General features: G+C 42.2%; 1 protein-coding gene across 3 annotated transcripts in view; it reads right to left on the reverse strand.

Annotated features, from left to right (window-relative positions):
- The window catches only part of mfge8 (milk fat globule EGF and factor V/VIII domain containing), a 60,328-nt gene extending 49,771 nt beyond the window's left edge, over window positions 1-10,557 (reverse strand). Inside the window, exon 1 of one of the 3 annotated variants that reach the window (XM_062963001.1) lies at window positions 10,352-10,557. In XM_062963001.1, the coding sequence (XP_062819071.1) occupies window positions 10,352-10,424 (73 nt within the window). In that variant the 5' untranslated portion in view covers window positions 10,425-10,557. The remainder of the gene's footprint in view (window positions 1-10,351) is intronic. The other 2 variants (XM_062962999.1, XM_062963000.1) reach the window with 2 other exon arrangements.
- Window positions 10,558-21,814: the final 11,257 nt, after the last annotated feature.

Genomic DNA, 21,814 nt, shown 5'->3' on the forward strand with positions numbered 1-21,814 from the left:
ACAACAATGAAAGAACAATACAATATTTAAAAATGAAAACAATTTTAACCAACATAAACCTATTAGGATTTCAATAGAAAGTGTAGGCCTGCTAATGGCCAATGAGATAGCCAAGTTAATTAGGATTGTTATTGTCATGTCAGACTTTGGCCGAGCCTAAGTCTAAAATTAATTAATTATTTACTGCATTTATTTACTACATTTATATCACACCCTTCTCACCCCGAAGGGGACTCAGAGCAGCTGTATGTACATACAATATATTATATTATTAGCATAACACAATATTAGCATTATATATTACTATATTGAACTATACCACTATACTATTATATAATCCTAGCTGTGCCCGGCCACGCGTTGCTGTGGTGTTGTCTGGTGGTGTTGGTGAGAAATTGTTGAGGTAGTGGTGGTATTGAATGTCTGTTGTATGGTTGTCTTTATGTTTAGTATGCACACTGAAGTGGATTATATGTCAGTGTGGAGTCAAGATAATCCAGTTCAAAGCAGATAATATAAAATGGGTGATATAGCTGTGTGGAAGGGCCTTGAGTCTACACTTCCATATAATCCAGTTAAAATCTGATAATCTGTGGAAGAGGCCTAAGTGAGGCCGAACTGTGCCTGTCCCCTGGGCTGAGGAGGTTGCTAGGAGACCAAGTGGGCGGAGCTTAGCCTTCAAACTGGCAGCAATTGGATAAAAACTATTATTCCTCTCCCTGTAATTAGGACTTTATTTTTCTTTTCTTTTTGTTATATCAACCTAGAGCCGTGAATGATGGGTTGTGTTGTCAAATTTCGAGTTTGGGGGGCCTGTAGTTTTGTTGTTTTGTCCGCTGCCCTGATGCCATCACTCTTTTATATATTTAGATGTAATATATATAACATATAATTAATATTATTATATGGTATTACTATTAGTATTATATTGTACAACATAAGATTATTATCAATATTATATGTATATACAATATATTATATTATTAAAACTGATGTAAAATATTATATTATACAACTGAGGGCGGGGGCCAGGTAAATGACCTTGGAGGGCCGCATCCGGCCCCCGGGCCTTAGTTTGGGGACCCCTTATTTAGGCTATCTCTACCCCAATTGCTTTTGGCAGGATGTGAACAGTTCAGCTAGTGTGAATGCTGGGCGATCACATCCTGACAAGGAGCTTGTGTAGAGCAGCTTCTTCTACTACAACACATTATTTCATCTGCAAGGTGTCACAGGGTTCTTAATGGGTTTAAAAGTCTAACATGGCTCTTGTCTAGAACAAAAAATGTGCCACTTGTTCCATACATGGAACATACTCTTTTAACAGGCCATGAAAGTCAGCAGCACCTTAGAGATGTAAAACATATGCTCATTCCCCCTCTCTGAGATCAACAACCAGTAAACCAGGGGTCCCCAAACTAAGGCCCGGGGGCCAAATGTGGCCCTCCAAGGTCATTTACCTGGCCCCTGCTCTCATTTATAATATAAATTTTATATCAGATTTAATAATATAATATATTGTATATACTTATGATATTGATAATAATTTTATCATTTTATACAATAGAATACTAATTATAATACCATATAATAATATTAATTATATGTTATATATTACATATAATATTACAGTATAGCGGTATAGTTCAATATAGTAATATATAATGCTATTGTGCTATGCTAATAATATAATATATTGTATGTATGTACAGCTTCTCTGAGTTCCCTTTGGTGTGAGAAGGGTGGGATATAAATGTAGTAAATAAATGTAGTAAATGAATAAATAAATAATTTTAGACTTAGGCTCACCCAGAGTCTGAAATGACTTGAAGACAGACAACAACAACAATCCTAATTAACCTGACTATCTCATTGGCCAGAAGCAGGCCCACACTTCCTATTGAAAGCCTGATAGGTTTATGTTGGTTACAATTGTTTTCATTTTTAAATATTGTATTGTTTTTTCATTGCTATTGTTGTTGTTTTGCACTACAAATAAGATATGTGCAGTGTGCATAGGAATTTGTTTGGGTTTTTTCAAATGATAATTCGGCCCCTCAACTGTCTGAAGGATTGTCGACTGGCCCTCTGCTTTAAAAGTTTGAGGACCCCTGCAGTAAACAATAGAAAAGAGCCAGATCGAAACAGCAAGGGATATAAACTGTTGTTCAGCGAGTGAATGGAGGATTAAAACAAAAATGCGTATCTGTGTCAGGACTGCTGGGTCAGTAGCAAGCCGTCAATTATATCACAGTCAGGAGAGCAAAGGAACTGGATGAACCACACCATTACGCTCCCAGAGAACACCCATTCCATTTGCAACATCAGGAAGTGGCCGGAAAAAAATCATGAGGACTAGATTTTCAAATGTTTCTGAGCATTCAGAAAACACATAAGTGATTTCTGCTATTTGTTGGAAACAGCAGGACCTTTGAGTAACACTTCCTGCCTCCTGCTAATTTGTTAGAAGAAACAACGGTTACATTTGCATCCCTATCGCATTTTCAAATCTTGAGAATTGCCTTTTTCTTCCTCCGAGGCTGAGAGAGTGTGACTTGCCCAAGAGCACCCTGTGGGATTTCCGTGGCTGCGCAACGATTCAAACCCAGGTCTCCAGAGCCCTATTCCAATGCTTAAACCACTGCAACAGAATGGCTCTGGCATTCAACATTTCCTTCCTCTCCTCCCCCTGCCTTTCTCCCAAAACTGGTACTTAAAGCATCTTACCATTTAAATGAAAAACGCCATTAAAACATACCAAAAAAATTTTTTAAACTATTAACAGTATTAAAAAAAATCTCCAATTAAAAGAAGAAAAGGCAACTGAAAAGATGAAAAGCTATTGTATACATCATAATGCAGAACTCAAATGCTTCTGTCATTTTGGGAGACTTTAACGCTAAGATGGGCCCAAATTTTGCTTTATAGACACCATAAGACTCTCCCTCCCGAGCCTGATTATGATCTTCCCCTCCTTATGCGATAATATTGAAACCAGGAAATATTTTTATCTAATTTATTCATTTCCTGTTGTGTTTTAGTGCCCAATTCCCTTTTTTATTATTAATAGATCTTTATATTTAAGCCAATTTTCCCACCCTGTTATTCTTCTTTGGGAGGCCTCTAATGGTGATATCCATAATGGTGTTTTTACGTATAACTTATATATATATATATATATATATATATATATATATATATATATATATATATATATTTCTCCCATATCTTAAGAATTGAGGATCTTATAAAATGAAATTATTTTCTATCTTTTTTTTCATACCAGAGATAAGAGTGCTACCCTAATCTCAGGTCTATTCCCTTCAGATTCAAAATTTTGCTATTTTCAAGTTTTGCCCAATCTTTGGCCCACAATAGTGCTGCCGCCTCAAAGTATAGTTTTAAATCAGGTTTAGCTAGATCTCCCCTCTTTCTTTCATCAATCATGTATTTTACTTCAATTCTGGGTTTCTTTTCTTCTTCTTTTTTGGCAAATAAACTTCGTTATATCTTTATGCCAAAAAAAAAAAAAAAAAGGCCGGCCAGAATCTTGAACGGGATCTTGTTAACAGCTTGTTTATTTTAACTTCTTTTATACCGCAGGTTGTATGTTGTATGTATGTCTATGTTTTGATACGGCCGATGGACTAATCAATAAAATGTGATTGATTGATATTGTATACAGTTCAGTTGGAAACAATACAGCACTCCCCCAGCCCATTCTTGCAAAACTCTGCTTTAAACGCCTGCTGCCAGTTGCTGAATGTCAATTAGAATGGATTGCCTTCCCTGTTTTTCTCTCTCTTCCCTTCTCGTTTGCCAGAGTGGTTTGTGGGCAGTAAGATCTGATGGGATTTCCATTCATGCAAAATTCAGCCTAATCCCTGCCAGCTACCTCTCTTGACTCCCAAAGTAAACCAGCTTTGCTTCTCTTAAAGACGAACTCCATACTGCTGACTCTGCTCAGGGTTGTTCCAAGAACGCAGGCAGATAAATGTTTCATCCGTGAGCTCAGGCCTGGGCACATCACAAAGAACCAGAACTTTCTTTTCTGCGTTCCCCAGTTACAAGAAAATGCCTGCTCTGCTCTCCTTCAGCAGCTGCCCAAAGCACAAATAAGGGCAGCTGAATATTTGGCGAAATGATGAGGACGGGGACTGCTTCAAATCTAAATCCAACTGTTAGTCCTCACTTCAGTGGCCCAAACTGAATATATAGGTAAAGGTAAAGGTTTTCCCCTGACGTTAAGTCCAGCTGTGGCCGACTCTTGGGGTTGGTGCTCATCTCCATTTCTAAGACAAAGAGCCAGCGTTGTCCGTAGACACCTCCAAGGTCATGTGGCCGGCATGACTGCATGGAGCACTGTTATCTTCCCGCCGGAGCAGTACCTATTGATCTACTCACATTTGCATGTTTTCGAACTGCTAGGTTGGCAGGAGCTGGGGCTAACAGCGGGCGCTCATTCCGCTCCCAGGATTTGAACCTGGGACCTTTTGGTCCGCAAGTTCAGCAGCTCAGTGCTTTAACACACTGTGTTATTTGCTATCAAGTTGACTTCATCCTATATGAGCCAACGAGTGGGAGGCCACCAAGACCCCCATCAATCATCAACTGTCCTGCACAAGTTGTGCAAACTCAAAAGCATGGCTTCCATGATTGAATAAAATCTCTAACAAATGGGTTAACTTCTTTGTCGAGTGCCTTTTATTTGTGTTTACTGATTTATTGAATATGTTTGTTGTTTAGTCGTTCAGTCACTTCCAACTCTTGGTGACCTCCCAGACCATCTCAGGCCAGAGCTTCCTGTGGGCTGCCATCATCTTGGTTTTCTTGATGCTGAACTGCAACCCAACTTTTGCACTTTCTTCGTTCACCTTGGTGATAAGGCTTCTCAGCTCCTCCTCGCTTTCAGCCATCAAAGTGGTATCATCTCCATATATGAGGTTGTTAATGTTTCTTCCAGCAATGTTAACTCAAGCCCCGCACGTATGTCACATGATGTGTTCTACATACACGTTGAATAGGGAGGGTGAGAGTATGCAGCCCTGCCGTACTCCTTTCCCGATCTTAAACCAGTCTTATTGAATCTATATCCCATTTTTCACTCAATGAGATCCACTTTACCAAGCTATCATCTTTCCCAAGTCAAGGTTTCTCATAAGACATCCAAAGTATCAGCTTCGCTTAATCACACAGAAATTGGAAATACTATGTCCTGGATGTTTATGAAAGTATTGACTTTCCAAGTCCTCACTGATTATTACTCCATTTGGGATTAACACTTGGATTTAGTTCGCAACCCTCTGTTAAAGAACGGGGCTGCATAGTCCGATAAGGATTGCTCAACCTTTTTGCTACAAAACCAGATGTAAAGACCTGCTACTGGTGGTCAAAACCTTCAGTTATGATACAGTTGTTACAGCATTGGGTACAGAAGAAAAGGCAAGTCCCCATTGTGCCACGAGCAGTTTTGGGTCAAGTACTTCATTTTGGCCTGAATGTGGAAATATATACCATTCACCCCGGTGGCGAAGTGTGTTAAAGCGCTGAGCTGCTGAACTTGCACACCAAAAGGTCCCAGGTTCAAACCCCAGGAGTGGAGTGAGCGCCCGCTGTTAACTCCAGCTTCTGCCAACCTAGCAGTTCGAAAACATGCCAATGTGAGTAGATCAATAGGTACCACTCCGGCGGGAAGGTAATGGCGCTCCATGCAGTCATGCCGGCCACATGACCTTGGAGGTGTCTATGGACAATGCCGGCTCTTCGGCTTAGAAATGGAGATGAGCACCAAACCAGAGTCAGACATGACTGGACTTAACGTCAGGGGAAACCTTTACCTTTACCTATACCAGCCATAAATAAAATGTTAAAACTGCCATATTTAGAGTCTAGCTAAATACTCTATAAACAGATGTGAAATAGAAGATGCATTTATAAGCAAACGGAGGGAAGGCACAATTACACACTCCCCGGTCTGAAGTAGATGTGGTTACGAAGGAATGGGGTGGCTGGTTGTATAGTTTGTCTCACCATTCAGAATAAAAAGTCATTCAACAACTAACATTTTTGTTAAATGAGGCTTAAAAACTTCAGCCTTATATTCACTGCTGCACATTGGGAATCAAAAGGTGGTTCTCATTATAGAGTCACAAAACAAAAAGGACTAACGTAAATGTGGTTAGCTTTATTCAACATGCTGGTTAGCAACTTTTTACCATTTCCTTGTAAGGCTCCCTTAGGGAACTGTAGTGAAAGCCTAGGCTTTCTGTAACCCTAAAATCTCTTCCCCAGATGTTCCAGGATCATCCTTATCCGACTTGGAGGTCTCTCTCCTTTTAAAACTTCGTTTCCGTGGATGAAGATCTCAGCGACACAGAACCCCTCCACAGCCCAAAACACACCCACTAATAAAACCCAGAGACGTAGGCTGATTCTAAACACCAGACATAAGCTTATTCTAAATGCCAATTCCACTTGCATTAAATAAAAGATGCTGGGATGTGGTTTGGGAGGGATGTAGTATTATCTCGTGAACTCTCCTGATCATGAAACTACAAATCCAGAATAACTGAAGTAGTAAATATGTGGCCGCTATACCCATAAGCCAACTTACAAGTTTCATTTGAGCAGGAATTACTGGCAGCACAAAGAAATGGTTAGAAGGTCAACAGAGCATGTGCAGAATGCTTTTAGCCCTAAAGAACCACAGCCAGAAGGACTGGGAAAAAACCAAGAGCTTCTACATTCATCCAAGTATTCTGAGTTCATCACCAACAGGGAAATTAGGCTGGACCCCACCCTCCAATGTTTTGCGTCCAACCTAAAAACCTAAAAACGTGGCTCTTTAACCAAGCTTTCCAATAGATATAGAGCCCAAAAGGATCAAATTGTAGACTCATTGGTTTTCACACTGAAAGCACTTTATATGACTGGGTTGCTGTGCATTATCCAAACTATCTGACCATGTTCCAGAAGCATTCTCTCCTGACATTTCGCCCACATCTATGGCAGGCACCCTCAGAGGTTGTGAGGTCTGTTGGAAGCTCACCTCACAACCAATGCACCTCACAACCTCTGAGGATGCCTGCCATAGATGTGGGCAAAACGTCAGGAGAGAATACTTCTGGAATAGACAGCCCGCAAAACACACAACAACCCTGTGATCCCAGCCATGAAAGCCTTCGACAACACAATCATCATCATCATCATCATCATCATGTTATGCCCTGCTTGCCTCTCCTCAAGACTGGAGGCGGGTTCGAGCATTACTCAAACATAAACAAGCACGCAGTCGTTTTAAAACATTCCACCAAGCATATATACATATTTAAAAAAATACACAAAACAAAAAGTCGGCTGGCATCCAGTGGAAGGGACGTCCCTTGCAAACGTCCGGAGCAGAGATCCCCAAACTAAGGCCCGTGGGCTGGATGCAGCCCTCCAAGGTCATTTACCTGGCCCCTATCCTAAACTTTAGATTTAGGGTTGATCTAAGTCTACCTGGTCTTTGGCGGTCTCTTTGCTTATCTATGGTCCTATGAGGTAGTCTAGATCAGGGGTCCCCAAACTTTTTATATAAGGGGCCAGTTCACGGCCCCGCAGGCCGTTGGAGGGCCAGACAATAGTTTTACAAAAACTGTGAACACATTCCTATGCACATTGCACATACCTTATTTTGAAGTAAACAAACAAAACGGGAACAAATACAGCCTCAATGTTAATAATAATAATCATCATCATATCATCACCATTATCATAATAAAAATAATAAAGAAGGTTGGAAGAGACCCCTTGGGCCATTTAATCCAACCCCTTTCTGCCTTTGTGCTCCAAAAGCACAAGCAAAGCACCCTTGACAGATCGCCTCCCAGCTTCAATATTGTTAATAATAATAATAAAATTACACAGTCCTAAACACTTGGGAAGTGTTCGACTTGTGATTTTGTGATATGAAATCCCGCATATCTATCTTGTTTGCTGTGTTATACTGTGTCTTTGTGTCAATAATAATAATAATAAGAAGAAGAATAAGAATAAAGAGGGTTGGAAGCAACCCCTTGGCCCATTTAGTCCAGCCCCCTTCTGCCTTTGTGCACCAAAAGCACTAGCAAAGCAGCCCTTAATAATTAATTATTAAATAAATAATAATAATAATTAAAGTACCATTATAAACAAGCAAAGCTTTGGAAGGTACACACGCGCCTTCCTCAACAGAAGAGGAGGGAGCCGCCACTGTGGGGGCCAGATAAATGGCTTTGATGGGCCGCATGTGGCCCCTGGGCCTTAGTTTGGGGACCCCTAGTCTAGATGGTCTTTGAAGGTCTCTTTGCTTAGCTACAGCCTTATGAGACCATCTAAATGGCTTTTGGAGGTTACTTTTCTTACCTGTGGTCCTATAAGACTGTCTAGATAGCCTTTGAGGGTCCCTTTCCTTACCTATGGTTTTATGAGATTGTCTAAATGTCCTTTGGTGGCCCCTTTCCTTACCTATGGTCTTATGAAAGCATCTAGATGGTCTTTGAGGGACCCCTTCCTTATCTATGGTCTTCTGATGGCCTGATGAGATCATCTAGGTGGCCTTTGAGTGTCCCTTTCCTTACCAATGGTCTTATGAGACCATCTAGATGGTCTTTGAAGGTCTCTTTGTTTACCTATGGTCTTATGAGTTTGTCTAGATCAGGGGTCCCCAAATTAAGGCCCATGGCCTAAACCAGGGGTCCTCAAACTTTTAAAGCAGAGAGCCGGTCCACAATCCTTCAGACTGTGGAGGGGCTGAATTATCATTTGGAAAAAAAATGAACAAATTCCTGTGCACACTGCACATGTCTTATTTGTAGTGCAAAACAACAATAAAAGAACAATACAATGTTTAAAAATGAAAACAATTGTAACCAACATAAACCTATCAGGATTTCAAGGGGAAGTGTGGGCCTGCTTCTGGCCAACGAAATAGTCAAGTTAATTAGGGTTGTTGTTGTTGTGTGCCTTCAAGTCATTTCAGACTTTGGGTGAGCCTAAGTCTAAAATTATTTATTTATTCATTTACTACATTTATTTATTACATTTATATCCCACCCTTCTCACCCCAAAGGGGACTCAGAGAAGCTGTACATACATATAATATATTATATGTAATATATAATGTATAATTAATATTATTATATGGTATTATTATTAGTATTATATTGTATAACATTATAATATTATTATCAATATTATATGTACAGTAGAGTCTCACTTATCCAAGCTAAATGGGACAGCAGAAACTTGGATAAATGAATATCTTGAATAATAAGGAGTGATTAAGGAAAAGCCTATTAAACATCAAATTAGGTTATGATTTTACAAATTAAGCACCAAAACTTCATGTTATACAACAAATTTGACAGAAAAGGTAGTTCAATACACAGTAATGTTATGTTGCAATTACTGTATTTACGAATTTAACACCAAAATATCACGATATATTGAAAACATTGACTACAAAAACGGCTTGGATTATCCAGAAGCTTGGATAAGCGAGGCTCTACTGTATATACAATATATTATACAGTAGAGTCTCACTTATCCAACATAAACGGGCCGGCAGAATGTTGGATAAGCGAATATGTTGGATAATAAGGAGAGATTAAGGAAAAGCCTATTAAACATCAAATTAGGTTATGATTTTACAAATTATGCACCAAAACATCATGTTATACAACAAATTTGACAGAAAAAGTAGTTCAATAAGCAGTAATGCTGTGTAGTAATTACTTTATTTATGAATTTAGCACCAAAATATCATGATGTATTGAAAACATTGACTACAAAAATGCGTTTGATAATCCAGAACGTTGGATATGTGAGACTCTACTGTATTATCAAAAATGCTATAAAATATATTATAAAACTGAGGTCGGGAGCCAGGTAAATGATCTTTGGAGGGCCTTAGTTTGGGGACCCATGATCTAGATGGTCTTTGAAGGTCTCTTTGTTTGCCTATGGCCTTATGAGTTTGTCTAGATCAGGGGTCCCCAAACTAAGGCCCATGGCCTAAACTTTAGACTTAGGGTTGACCTAACTCTGAAATGACTTGAAGGCACACAACAACAACAATCCTAATTTTGGACTATATCATAGTCCGGCCCCCCAACAGTCTGAGGGATTGTGAATCGGCCCTCCACTTCAAAAGTTTGAGGACCCTTGCTCATGTTTCTCTCCCCCCCCCCCCCTCCAGTTAGTAAAGGTGTGCGCCGTAGAGTTTGTGGTCCGCCTTGGTGGAGCCGGCGATGGGATGCAGCAGCGTTGGAGAGGCTTTGACAAAGCTTCGCCGGATTGACCTGAGTTTTCGGAAGGGAGTGCTACTTACTCTTGGCGCCGGGCAGGAGAGAGGCGAGGAAGGCGAGCCCCAGGAGGAGCTGGGAGGGCTTGGGCGTCTGCATGGGGCCTCGACTCGCCTCCGGAGGCTTCCTCGGCGGCGGCGGCGGTGTTTTGCTCTCCGCCCGGATTAGCAGCAGGAGCGCAATGACTCAGTCCCAGCCTCCGCCTCCTCCGCCGCCAGCTCCGCCTGCCGTGGCCTGCCCCTCTTCCCACAGATAAGTCCCAAGGCGGCGGCCAATGGCGAGCAGAGCCCCAGCGAAGGGAGCCAAGGCCCCGCACAAGCGCCTCTCCCGCCCCCGAGTGCAGCATCCCTGGGGGAGTGGCACCCGCAAGCCTGGCTTCAGGCACAAAACCGCAGGGAGGAAGAAGGCACCTGCGCTTGCTTTTGGCTACTCTGCTGCAGGGTACACATGCATGCCCACCCTGGAATATATCTCACAGTGGATGTGGCTCTTAGTGAGACAGGCCTCATTCTCGCAGAATGCCTACGCCCTACACCAGTTGTTCTCAAACTTCCCAATGCCCCTGAATACAGTTCCTCATGTTGTGGGCAAGGTTTTCATAGAATCAGAATCACAACCTACAAACTATCTACAGACCCACGAAGAAAATCCAACAAATGCTACGGTCAGCGAAGGACAAGAGGGATCCTCTCTCTTCTGCAGGAGTCTACCGGATACCATGCAGCTGTGGACAAGTCTACATAGGGACCACCAAACGCAGCGCCCAAACAAGAGTCAAAGAACATGAAAGGCACTGCAGACTAATTCAACCAGAGAAATCAGCCATAGCAGAGCATTTGATGAACCAGCCTGGACACAGAATACTATTTGAGAACACAAAAATGCTGGACCATTCTAACAACTATCATGTCAGACTACACAGAGAAGCCATTGAAATCCACAAGCATGTGGACAACTTCAACAGAAAGGAAGAAACAATGAAAATGAACAAAATCTGGCTACCAGTATTAAAAAACTCAAAAATCAGAACAGTAAATAAAAAGCAATACTCTGAAAACAGAGGATTTCCAGACATGAATCAACCAAGGGCAGTTAACGACTCTAAACAAAGGATGCCCCAGAGGCAGGAAGAAGACAGCAGACAAGCTTTTCAATGCTAATTAAAGTGATTAACTACACAACATTCACACTGACCTCTCTCACCCTAGACTTTCCACAGATATATATTAACCTCTTTGCTTAGTTTTCTCCATACCTCGCAACCTCTGAGGATGCCTGCCATAGATGTGGGCGAAACGTCAGGAGAGAATGCTTCTGGAACATGGCCACACAGCCCGAAAGACATACAACAACCCTAGAATCGCAGAGTTGGAAGAGACCTCATGGGCCATCCAGTCCAACCCCATTCTGCCAAGAAGCAGGAAAATCTCATTCAAACCACCCGCGACAGATGGCCATCCAGCCTCTGCTTAAAAGCCTCCAAAGAAGGAGCCTCCACCGCAGTCCGAGGGAGAGAGTTCCACTGCCCAACAGCCCTTCTCACAGTGAGGAAGTTCTTCCTGATGTTCAGGTGGAATCTCCTTTCCTGTAGTTTGAAGCCATTGTTCCGTGTCCTAGTCTGCAAGGCAGCAGAAACCAATTTATTTATTTATTTATTTATTTACAGTATTTATATTCCGCCCTTCTTTCTCACCCCGAAGGGGACTCAGGGCGGATTACAATGAACACATATATGGCAAACATTCAGTGCCAACAGACAAACAACATATATAGACAGACACAGAGGCATTTAACATTTTTTTCCAGCTTCACAATTCCGGCCACAGGGGGAGCTGTTGCTTCACTGTCCAGTAGTGGCTGTACTTCCTCATTCCATTCCTCATGTTTTGCTGGCAGTTTTATCTATATATATAAAAGAGTGATGGCATCACGGCGACCCACAAAACAACAAAACTACAGGCCCCCCAACCTCGAAATTTGACAACACAACCCATCATCCACGCCTCTAGGTTGATACAACAAAAAGAAAAGAAAAATAAAGTCCTAATTAGAGAGAGAGGAATAATTGCTTTTATCCAATTGCTGCCAGTTAGAAGGCTAAGCTCTTCCAACTTGGTCTCCTAGCAACCCAATAAAAAATAATTAAAAATACTAAAAAATTAATACAATAAAATACTATAATAACAGAAAATAACTAAAAATAATACAAGAAAATAATAAAATATAATAAATAAAAATATAACTTACAATAAAATTAATAAAAAATGCAAATAAAGTCAAATAAAAATTACACAACAATTTTTAACCAATACCACCACCACTTTGCCACAGCAACGCGTGGCCGGGCACAGCTAGTGATGTTGTAAATTAGTTAAATTAGCCTCCCGCATAAAGTGTACCTAAATTTCCCTAATTGACAGATGCAACTGTCTTTCGGGGCTGCATAGGTCAACAGCAAGCCGGGCTATTTAATGGTCGGGGGCTTAACCCGACCCAGGCTTCGAACTCATGACCTCTCCGTCAGTAGTGATTTATTGCAGCTGGTTACTAGCCAGCTGCGCCACAGCCCAGCCCTTGCTGCCAAGCTTGCTCCCTCCTCCCTATTACTTTCCCTCACATATGTATACATGACTATCATGTCTCCTCTCAGCCTCCTCTTCTCCAGGCTAAACATGCCCAGTTCTTTAAGCCGCTCCTCATAGGGCTTGTTCTCCAGACCTTTGATCATTTTAGTCGCCCTCCTCTGGAGGCTTTCCAGCTTGTCAATATCTCCCTTCAACTGCGGTGCCCACAATTGGACATAGTCTGATTCCAGGTGTGGTCTGCCCAAGGCAGAATAGAGGGGAGCAGGACTTCCCTGGATCTAGACGCTATTCCCCTATTGATGCAGGCCAAAATCCCGTTGGCTTTTTTAGCAGCCGCATCACATTGTTGACTTATGTCTAATTTGTTGTCCACGAGGACTCCAATATCTTTTTCGTTCGTACTGCTGTCGAGCCAGGCATCGTCCCCCATTCTGTATCTTATTTGATTGTTTTATTAGGAACTAGCGTGGGGACCCTGCGATGCCTGGGTTATTTAATAAAGGCATTATTTGTCTTTGATTGCTAGGTATTCTCAGTTTGGAGTGGGCGAGCTACAATTCCCAGAATCGTGGGTCAATCCTCCCCAAACCCTGCCAGTATGAAAAGTTGGTCATTGTGGGTCTGTGTACCAAGTGTGGTCCAGATTTGTTGTTGGCTGGTCATCGCCCGGCTGCAGTGCTCTCTGGATGGAGGTGAAGTACTACAACTCCCAGATTCCTGTGGCAATTGTCCCGAAACATCTGTCAGTATCCACAGCAGGCAATGTTGAGTCTGTATGCCAAGTTTGATCCAGATCCTTCGTTGGCTGGGTTCAGTGCTCTTTGGATGCAGGTGAACTATAACTCCCAAAATCAAGGCCCATTCCCACAAACCCCAGTATGTTCAGTTGGTCATGAGGCTTCTCTGTGCAAAGTTTGATCCCAGTCCATTGTCGGTGGGGGTCACTGTTTCTCTGGATGCTGAACTATAACTCCCTTTCCGCCAAACTTGTCCAATATGCTCTTTTGGTTATGGGGACTGTGTGCCAAGCTTGGTCCTGGTCCATCATAGGAGGGGGTTGGAGTGCTCATTTATTGCAGGTGAACTATAAATCCCAGTACCTACTCCTCCCAAATGTCCAGGCCAATCCCCCTCAAAACCCACCGGTATTCAAATCTGGGCATATCGGGTATACATGGCGAGTTTGGCCCAGAGCCATCATTGTTTGGGTTCATAGCATTCTGGGTGTAGGTGAACTACAACTCCTCTACATTCCCAAGTAGGAGTCACAGTGCTCTGACTTGATGCAGGGTGAACTACAACTTCCACCATGTGGAGTCAATCCCCCAAACTCCTCCAGGAAGTGTAGTTCTGTTGTGTTTGTTCTGCAGACAGATTTGAAAGGGAAGGGCAGTGGGCGGGGTCATGCAAATTCCACAGCAATGGAGAACTCTGGGATGCCTTCCTGTGGTGGAGGACAATGCAAAATCTAGGATGAAATGGTCCCCAAATGAAAACATTCCTTGGGTGGTGAGCCGTAGTGTTTGGGAAGGACATTAGCAGGGGTTGGGCTGCATGTTCATGGTGCTCGCTGTAACTGCAATGTCAGTGGAAAAGAGTGGTTCAATTATATCGTTGGTAGGGTTCAAGGGGCTCTTTGATTGTAGATGTATTAGTAAATCCCAGCAACTACAACTCCCAAATGGCAAAATCAGCCCCCCACCCCACCCCAGAATGAAAACACATCCTGCATATCTGTCAAAGACAGAACGCTCCAAGTAGAATACAACACAGTTTATTGAGGTTACAGAACTAAAAATTGCCCGTAGGAAACAAAAGACGAGGCAAACACTTGTCTTCAGTGTGAAAAGTAACAAAAATAACTTCGTTTGAGTCTAGATAGTTCAAAAGAATAAACCGGATTAAACAGAAGTTTAATCCGGATTAAAACAAAGGTGCTTACTTCAGCCTGGCAATTAAACAAACAAAAACTGATTAACAAAGGGTCAAAATGAACACAAAACCCCGCAGCAGATTCCCCTCTGCTACTCAAGAGCTACGGAAGTAACTCGGGCTGTTGCTCCTCCGTGCAACGGGCGAAAACCAGGTCCAGGCACTTCAATCAGGATAACGACGGTCAGCAAGGTCCCAATCCGGTCCGAGGTCGAAAAGCCAAATGCAGACGTCTAGGTTCCTCAAGTTCCACCGATAGCCACAGAAGGGTTAGTCCAGAGTCGTAGTCAGTCAGTCAGTCCAGCGTCAATCCAGAGTTGGCAATAATGTCCGTCAAAAAGACGACGGAGGTCCAAGCTATTAAGATTAAACACAAGTTGCACAGAAAAAGCCCACACAGTTCCTCCCGCCGTCTATGCCCAGTGTCCTTGGTAACTTACGTATCCAGCAAACGAATCACACCCGTCTTCAGGAAGTTCCCCAACAAGATCCCAAGCGTTCGTCCAGATTACCTTGCCCAACGCAATTAACCATTGATTCTAGACCCCATTTTATGCCAGTTCATAACTCCTCATCGCTGTCAGCTGCTATCCTAATTCCAGGTGCCTCCTCATCATCATCCTCATCAGAACTAACACACCTTTGACTACGCCCCACAGCATCCCCAGCTGTGGACCCCGTTCCATCCCTCCAACCCGTCCACGGGTCCGATCCTGCAACCCGCCAGTCGCCTCCCATGCTATCATTACCAGGAACACCCAAATCCTCCCTCACACGAGTCCACTCCATGTCATCCTCCTCTGAGCTAACAATCTCTTCCTCCATTCCCTCGGTAAAACCCTCAAAGGAGTCTTCGTCTGTTGGTTCTGCAAATAAGTCCCGGAGCCGCTTCCTTTCACGCTCCTCAAAAGAGCCTGACTCTCGAGGAGTCTTACGACCTCGTCTCCTAATATCGGAGCCAGAAGGCTCAACCATAACAATATCAATACAGTAGAGTCTCACTTATCCAACATAAACAGGCTGGCAGAATGTTGGATAAGCGAATATGTTGGATAATAAGGAGGCATTAAGAAAAAGCCTATTAAACATCAAATTAGGTAATCATTATACAAATTAAGCACCAAAACATCATGTTATACAACAAATTTGTAGTATAGTAGTTCAATACGCAGTAGTTATGTTGTAATTACTGTATTTACGAATTTAGCACCAAAATATCACGATGTATTGAAAACATTGACTACAAAAATGCGTTGGATAATCCAGAATGTTGGATAAGTGAGACTACTGTATTTACATTGCAATTCATAGCAGGAGCAAAAAGACAGTGATGAAGTAGCAACGAAAATAATTTTATGTCGGGGGGCGGTGTCACCACAACATGAGGAACTGTATTAAGGGTTCTCGGAATTAGGAAGGTTGAGAACCACTGGTTTTGACGTTAACATGATCACTGCATCTACTCAAGAGAAAGTAGGAATGAATCACTTTCAAAAGCCATTAGAGATCCCAAGTGAGCAAGGCAAGCCCTTGAAGGACACGGTTCAATAGCACTAGCAGAACAATGTTGTCATAATCAACTTAGTAAACATGAACTGTTTAGGGGGAAAAAACATTCATACAATAGAAGAGATCTTATCAAAGATCCTTCTTATCACCTGTAGCCTGGACCTGATATCAATTACCAAACCTTCACATCAAGGGTTTCAGATGCTCCTGGTCTGAGGGTCAGGGCTACACATGCCTATGTGCATATACTACGCGCACATTTGTCCTGTGCATCCTGGAATATGCCCAAGGAAGGGCAAGCAAAAGGATCAAGGCACTGGAAACCATGTCCTGAGAAGAGCAGCTTAGAGATCTGGTATGTTCAGTCTGGAGAAGGTGAAGAAAAGAGGGGCCGGGCTGTGGGGCAGGCTGGTGAGCAGCCTGCTGCAATAAATCACTCTGACCATGAGATCATGAGTTTGAGGCCAGCCCGTGGCGGGGTGAGCACCCGTCAATTAAAAAAAAAAATAGCCCCTGCTCGTTGCTGACCTAGCAACCCGAAAGATAGTTGCATCTATCAAATAGGAAATAAGGTGCCACTTATAAAGTGGGGAGGCAAATTTAACTACAGTAGAGTCTCACTTATCCAACACTCGCTTATCCAACGTTCTGGATTATCCAACGCATTTTTGTAGTCAATGTTTTCAATATATCATGATATTTTGGTGCGAAATTCATAAATACAGTAATTACTATGTAGCATTACTGCGTATTGAACTACTTTTTCTGCCAGATTTGTTGCATAACATGATGTTTTGGTGCTTAATTTGTAAAATCATAACCTAATTTGATGTTTAATAGGCTTCTCCTTAATCTCTCCTTATTATCCAACATATTCGCTTATCCAACGTTCTGCCGGCCCGTTTATGTTGGATAAGTGAGACTCTACTGTAATTTAGGATGTTGGAATGAGGAAGTGCCGTCAGAGTGGATGATGAAATAGTTGCTCCCCCCTGTGGCCAGAATCGAACATCCCCTCAGGAGAAAGTTAAATTGCCTCTGCGTCTGTCTCTGTCTCGGTTCTATGTGTATATGGGCATTGAATGTTTGCCCTATATGTATATAATGTGATCTGCCCTGAGTCCCCTTCGGGGTGAGAAAGAAGGGCGGAATATAAATACTGCAAATAAATAAATAAATGACACGACAGCCATGTTCACGTGTCTAAAAACTTGCCATACTGAAGATCTTTGGTTTTGCAAATATTTTAAGCTTATGTTTTATGTGAGTTTTTAAGGCATTGAATAATTGCCATATGTAAGCTTCCTTGAGTCCCCTTCACGGTAGAGAAAGGCGGGGTAGAAATGAGGTCAATAAATAAATAACTGTTCTGCTTCGGAGACTAGGACTCAAGGCAGTGGATTCAAACGATAGGAAAAGACATTCTATCTACATAAATGAGCAAAGGGCAGCAAGAACAATAAAAATCAGGGAAATTCCTGAATGCACTGCAAACATCGCACAGCTAGGGACTTTTCCAGAGGTTGGCAGGTACTTCTAACCTGATTTCCTCCCCCAACGATTGGGAGGAAGGTCCTGATCGCAAGAGCTGGTTGACAATGGGCTATACTGCCTTGGAGTGTGTTGGAGATTTTTAAACAGAGACTAGATGGCCATCTGTTGAGAACACTTTGGTTATGTATTCCTGCTTGGTAGCGAATAGAATGGATGGCCATGGGATTCCTTTCAGTTGTATGATTCTATGTTCTAGTTTTCATCTGTGAAATGTCAGAGGGGTGCCAACATGTATGCTTTTAGCTTACCTTGAAGTTTTTTGTTTTTTTTCGTGTCAGGAGCAACCGGAGTTGCTTCTGGAGTGAGAGAATTGGCCGTCTGCAAGGACGTTGCCCAGGGGACGCCCGGATGTTTTGATGTTTTTACCATCCTTGTGGGAGGCTTCTCTCATGTCCCCGCATGGAGCTGGAGCTGATAGAGGGAGCTCATCCACACTCTCCCCAGGTTGGATTCGAACCTGGCAGCCTTCAGGTCAGCAACCCAACCTTCAAGTCACTTAGTCCACTACGCCATCTGGAGGCTCCTAACCCTAACCTTGAAGTTAACTAGTGGCTTTTTTTGCCACCCTTGTACCACCACAGTACTGTCTGTTGGGAAATCATCCTGGACTACTCAAGTCCAAATGTAGTTAGATAGATGATAGAGTTAGATTGAGGGAATCCTTTCCCTGTTTCCAAAGCATGCCTTTACTGTGTTTCACTCTATCCTGTTTACGTCACATCCCTTACTTTGAAGTTAGTAGAAATGTGAATCTTTAGGGACACTAACTTCCCATTGGTCAGAATGTCTTTTATGGCCCCAATAAACTGGACCATGTGGTTGGAACCATTTTGGTTCCCTCTTCTCCCTTTGTTTTTCAAGCTAACAAGAAGCATCCTGCCATCTCTCCTGGCAAGATGTAACTATGTAGAAGTTTGTTATTTTTCCTTTCTTATTTTTCCTTAGAAACCAGTCTAGAGTAGTCTAGACAGCTCTCAAGCCTTTCTATCTACAATGGAGTTCTTTTTACCTGAATAAATATTTTTTGAACTTTTATTGAGACTCTGCAGTCCATTGCAATCCTAAAGGCTTCTCTTGCTCACCAGTGTAAGTAACTGTTGCATTTGAAAGCTTTGCTTTTGCTACTCTGCTGATTTTGGTGGAATCTCCCCCAGAGAGGGTTAAATTGAGTCTAACCGCTCAGAGATTACCACAACACTGTCAGCAGTGGTAACAGACAGCATCTAGCCTAGTGGTTCTCAACCTTCCTAATGCCATGACACCTTAATACAGTTCCTCATGTTGTTGTGATCCCCAACCATAAAATTATTTTTGTTGCGACTTCATCACTGTCATTTTGCTGGGATTTATAGTTCACTTACAATTAAAGAGCATTATGAACTCCAGCAATGATGAAATTGAACCAAACTTGGCACACAGAACTCCCATGACCAATAGAAAATACTGGAAGAGTTTGGTGGGCATTGATCTTGAGTTTTGGAGTTGTAGTTCATCTACATCCAGAGAGCACTGTGGACTCAAAAAATGATCAATCTTGTCAGTCCTTGGAAGCTATAGGACACAATGAATGGTCACACAGGTAGTTCCGTGGAAACGCTTTATTGAAATCCTTCTTGCCAAGACAAGCACAAAGCTGCTACTAATCAACTTCTGCCCGGACACTAGCATATCAAACTACTACTTCCCCCAGCTCCCCTTCCACATTCACACTTGTCTGTCAATAGTCCTTTCCCAGGCTTGAAAACCAGATCATGGCCATAAATCAATCATCCTAGCCAGATGGCTCCTTATCCTTTAGGCCAGGGGTCCCCAAACTAAGGCCTGGGGGCCGGATGCGGCCCATCGAAACCATTTATCCGGCCCCCATGGCACAAGAGCAGAAGGGGGTTAGACTAAATGACCCAAGGGGTCTCTTCTTCTTACAACCATTATTATTATTATTATTATTATTATTATTATTATTATTATTATTATATTTTATGACACAGCAAACAAGATAGATATGCTGGATTTCGTATCACAAAATCACATTATTATTATTATCATTATTATTATTAACATTGAGGCTGGGTGGCCATCTGTCAGGGGTGCCTTGCTTGTGCTTTTGGTGCACAAAGGCAAAAGGGGGTTGGACTTAATGGCCCAAGGGGTCTCTTCCAACCCTCTTTATTATTATTATTATTATTATTATTATTATTATTATTATTATTATTATTATGACACAGCAAACAAGATAGATATGCTGGATTTCATATCACAAAATCACAAGTCGAACACTTCCCAAGTGTCTAGGACTGTGTGATGTAATAATAATAATAAAATTGAGGCTGGGTGGCCATCTGTCAGTGGTGCTTTGCTTGTGCTTTCGGTGCACAAAGGCAGAAGGGGATTGGACCTAATGGCCCAAGGGGTCTCTTCCAACCCTCTTTATTATTAATAATAATAATAATAATAATAATAATAATAATAATAATAATAATAATAATAATTGAGGCTGAGTGGCCATCTGTCAGTGGTGCTTTGCTTGTGCTTTCGGTGCACAAAGGCAGAAGGGGATTGGACTCAATGGCCCAAAGGGTCTCTTCCAACCCTCTTTTTTATTGTTGTTGTTGTTATTATTATTATTTTATTGTATGACACAGCAAACAAGATAGATATGCTGGAATTATTATTATTATTATTATTATTATTATTATTATTATTATTATTATTATTATTATTATTATTATTATTATTGCTCGGTGGCCAACTATAGTCCGGCCCTCCAAGGGTCCGAAGGATCGTGAATTGGCCCCCTGTTTAAAAAGTTTGGGGACCCTTGCTTTAGGCTATCTCCACCCCAATTGCTTTTGGCAGGATGGGAATAATTCAGCTAGTGTGAATGCTGGGCGATCACATCCCGACAGATCTGGACCAAACTTGGCACCAGTACTCAATATGCCCAAATGTCAACACTGTGGGGTTTTGGGGGAAATAGACCTTGACATTTGGGAGTTGTAATTACTGGGATTTATAGTTCACCTACAATCAAAGAGCCCCTTGAATCCCACCAACGACTGAATTGGGCAAATTGGGCTTTTGGTGGGAGGAAGAGAAGGACAGGTGAAGAGATTTTCAGCCTTCTCTGCCAAAGGGGTTCCTAAGACCACCAGAAAAATGTGTTTTCTGATTATCTTTGGTAACCCCTCTGACACCCCCCTGCAACCCCCAGAGGTCCCAACCCCCAGGATGAGAAACGCTGGTCTATGCAATATCCGATTCAGAAGTAACCCATCTCTTCCTCTGCTTCTTTTGGTAGGGAGTGGGTCAGGAATCTTGGTTTCTCGACATAATGTAGCCATTCGTTCATACCATTTTAAAGTACGGCTAGATATATTTGGAGAAAAGGTATCTCAATGCCATGATGACCAGAGTCTACATAGGCAGTGATAAATGCAGGGGACCAGGCCTGGAGCGAGGGGGTGGTTTTAGGGGTTCAACCCCCCCCCCCCCCGAAATTTTTCAGGTTATAAAAAAAATCTGGTTTACTCATGAATTTTAACTGGTTAACCAAATCCCCATGCTAAGTCTATGAGATGCAAAACATTAAGAGTCCCTCCAGGCACTATCTCAAGCAGATATTGTCAGGTTTGTAGCGAGGAGGGGTGCGTGCTAGGGGTTCAACCCCCCCGAAATTTTCAAAACCCCTCCCGAATTTTTTTTCTGGCTACGGCCCTGCAGGGGACAAAGAATGGCATGACATGGGTGACAAACCAGAGGAAGAGCCACCAATTGCATGGCTTGAGTGTAAACTTTCTACATCCATCTCTCTGTATCTCAGCTCAAGTCTCCATCAGTCATACTGATAAAGGGTTTTTCAGCTGATTAGTTTCATTTCCTCTATTTTCTATTATGCCCTAGACTTGCTTC

The sequence above is a fragment of the Anolis carolinensis genome, unplaced genomic scaffold, assembly GCF_035594765.1.
Source record: "Anolis carolinensis isolate JA03-04 unplaced genomic scaffold, rAnoCar3.1.pri scaffold_11, whole genome shotgun sequence".
Taxonomy (NCBI): Eukaryota; Metazoa; Chordata; class Lepidosauria; order Squamata; family Dactyloidae; genus Anolis; species Anolis carolinensis.